The sequence below is a fragment of the Colletes latitarsis genome, chromosome 7 (assembly GCF_051014445.1).
Source record: "Colletes latitarsis isolate SP2378_abdomen chromosome 7, iyColLati1, whole genome shotgun sequence".
NCBI classification, from domain to species: Eukaryota; Metazoa; Arthropoda; class Insecta; order Hymenoptera; family Colletidae; genus Colletes; species Colletes latitarsis.
The window spans coordinates 11730451-11733576 of NC_135140.1; the positions used below are offsets into that span (position 1 = coordinate 11730451).

A 3126-nucleotide genomic window follows, 5' to 3' on the forward strand; every position below is an offset into this window, starting at 1 on the left:
TGCATGTATCCAAATATTAAAACGATTGTAGGAAATGCGATTTTAGTGTTTGGTTGTATCGTCACTCTCTAACAATAAGCATTACATTTGTAAGAAATAGCAACCCTGTACTCGCTGTAAGGGAAGACTGCGTTTACTAACTTTACCGATTTCAGTAGTTTAATTGCTATACTTTCCAAGATCACCGTTCTATAAGGGAAGAGGTCGCTCAAAAACCACTAGTTTTTTCACTAGGTCGGTATTTCAGTTCATGTGCCACTGACTTCCATAATTGACGGAATTTTTTTCCATTCTCCTTGTAAAACATTTTTAAGGTAGGTTATATTTATTTGTTATTTTATGTTTTCTGATTTCTCTTCCCAAATTATCCAACAAGTGTTCAATAGCATTTAAATAGAAACACTAAGATAGAAAGAAAAAGATTATTTTTCAACATTTGGTCCTATTAAAAAATCCAGTCCTTTCCTAGTCCTAATTTTTTTGCATTATTTTTTGAATGACTTAAGAATATTCATCGATTCTCGACAGTTTCTACAAAAAACTAAATTCCCTACTTCTGATACCACCATTGAGATCTAAACCATGACGGATCCACCGCCATGCTTTACAGTTGGTACTATGTTTTTCAAATCTAATGATGTGCCACTCGTGCTGCTTTTTCTCTATCCTTATCCTTCGTCTCTTCAAACTGCTCCAAAGATATTAAATTTACCTTCGTCTGTAAGTAATATTCTTTAGAAAAATTGTTTATTCTCTCGTTTATGCTTTTTTGCAAATTCAATTCTTTTTGGTGATTTGATGCCACTAATCATAAGTAAAGGTTTTTTTCACGGTACACAACCATGATATCAAAATTTATTTTTAAATTTTTCGAATATTTTCAAACTGTACTGTTCTTCCTAAATTATTTTCTACTTGCATGGCTATTTTTGAAACAATTACATTTGAATCTTGGATTATTTGCACTACAAATCGTATATCCCTATCACTTAAAATTTTAAGTTGACTGCTACGTCTTTTTTCTGTTTTTACAGCTACTAATTATTTCAGAATTTTTTATTATGTATTAAAGAATAGAATGTTTTCTTGCATTGTAATATAAAAGGCAATTATTGGTGTTAATTAATTTATATTACAAAGATTATTATCTTACCACATATTTCAGCCCAAGATGTTATGAACTTTTCTACTTATAATTATCAGAAATTCATTAAAGGTGAAACCTTGTTAAATACAGTAAATTTTCAACAAGGTTATTAGTTATTTCAAAGATTTATCTATAAATGGGATTTTTTTCAACAAAGTTTATACAGTATTATATATATAACGAAAAAGTGAGACAATATAAACTGATAATCATATATAAAACTTAAATGATATTAATGCAATATTAGTTATTTCAATAATTTATATAATGATAAATTTCTTTAGTATTATAAAATGTCCTTACAAAATATTCACTCTGTTTCTTGAGCAGCAGGGCAGGAAGATGGTTTTAAACCTCGTATACTGAGGTCGTAAACAACTTCCTCTATTTTTTTAATGGAGTACTTCAAACTGTCAAAACGTTTCCTTAGATTGTCATTTTTTAAATTTAATAGTCTGAAGCCCACGTTTAGTTCATTCACAAATCTTGCAATCTCTATAGGCCGATTGTAATCACCATTAGTAACACTATTTACAGCAAAACGACTCTGAAACATAACGTATAGATCAGTAATAACTATAGTTAAATTATAAATTATACATACCAATTCTGTAGATAATTGTAGTAAACCCATTAAGAAATCTTCCAAGTCCAAGTGAAAACCATCCTCTCGATTATTTTTGACTATATTTACAATATAAATTTAATATAAAAGAAAAGAAATATAAATAGACATGTATTATAAATCGCATACCTCCTAACATTGCTGCAACAGTTTCCTTAGTAACCAAAACCTTAATTTCTAAATATATTACTAAAGATGCTAAGAAACATAATTTTTGTGTGACAAAACGCCAGTGGTCGTGAAACCTATAGTATTGATCTTTTGGTACAGCTTTTGCAAGTAACATATAACTTTTACGTACATCTTCAAATATTACTCTTGCCTTTGCACAATATTCAGATACAACTGTGAATAAAAGGAGAAATAATTGCATCGATAATACGAAGATATATTACGTGTGTACATACTTATGTTTTCTTCAAAGTTATTTTCATTATGAATATTCTGTAATATCATCAGAATATCTCTGCAACTTTTTTCAAGATCTCGTACATTGAAACGGATTTCCTTCAACAAAAGAAAATAAATATTACTTTACATATGTTGTGTTCTTAATCATGATTATATGATTATGACATAAAGTTTTCATGAATCTGTCAACATATTTTAACCTACAATACATATTAACTACACATGAAATACTTTACGTTGATCGTAAAATAAGAAGGAAATGAAGAATCTTGCAAATGTTCATACAAAAACGTTTCATTTTGTTAAAGTCTACATAAAACGAATTAACAGTATTAATAAATTGTCACTGCAAAACTTAATCAGTTAACTGCACCCACCTCACGCAATTCTTCTTCATTACTCAAAAAGTCGTGAAATGAATTAAATATTTGCAGTATTCTCTCACTCATATTGATCCCAAATCTATTGACAAACTACGTAGAAGATAAATGTATCGTGTTATCAATATTTTACCAAAACGATATCTTGTCCCTGCATACAAGATTAGTGACTCCCAATCCCAATGACGCCAGAGTCACCTAACCCATACTCAATGTTACCAGACCCGGCACTGGGTGCCAGTGTGGCCAGATTTCGCATAATTGAGTGCATCGACGTCGACACTACAAACGACGAACTTCCTTAGCATCTAACAGAGTGGCGAGGAATAACAGGCATATACTACCGTAAGAGTCACGTATATGTGAGTTCAGTGCACTTCGCGCAACTTCGGAAAATCGAGAAAGAAGGCGAGTATCAGTCTTTCTTTCTTGCTCTTGTAACAGCTGAAAGTCGACACGGTCTTAAAACGGGTATTTCTGTAAACAAAATTTTTCATATTTTTTTCACTATGGTACTTTGCTACGCGGTTACCGAAATCAAAGAAACACGTTCAGAATTCAAT

The 3126-nt window shown here is 30.7% G+C and overlaps 1 protein-coding gene across 1 annotated transcript; it reads right to left on the bottom strand.

Annotated features, from left to right (window-relative positions):
* Nucleotides 1–1024: 1024 nt before the first annotated feature.
* On the bottom strand, nucleotides 1025–2883 carry Trsn (translin). The gene is made up of 5 exons (XM_076768140.1): nucleotides 2561–2883; nucleotides 2180–2279; nucleotides 1902–2117; nucleotides 1752–1831; nucleotides 1025–1694 (listed from the first exon to the last, which is right to left on the bottom strand). The coding sequence occupies exons 1-5, from the start codon at nucleotides 2630–2632 to the stop codon at nucleotides 1458–1460; spliced, it is 705 nt and encodes a 234-aa protein (XP_076624255.1). The 5' UTR covers nucleotides 2633–2883; the 3' UTR covers nucleotides 1025–1457.
* Nucleotides 2884–3126: the final 243 nt, after the last annotated feature.

Bases quoted from the DNA above. Each gene is read 5' to 3' on its own strand.
- Trsn (XM_076768140.1), bottom strand. From the start codon at position 2,632: ATGAGTGAGAGAATACTGCAAATATTTAATTCATTTCACGACTTTTTG. The intron at 1,832-1,901 runs GTATGCGATTTA...TTGTAAATATAG, and splicing joins TGTTGCAGCAATGTTAGGAG to TCAAAAATAATCGAGAGGAT. The intron at 1,695-1,751 runs GTATGTATAATT...GTTATGTTTCAG, and splicing joins TACAATTATCTACAGAATTG to AGTCGTTTTGCTGTAAATAG.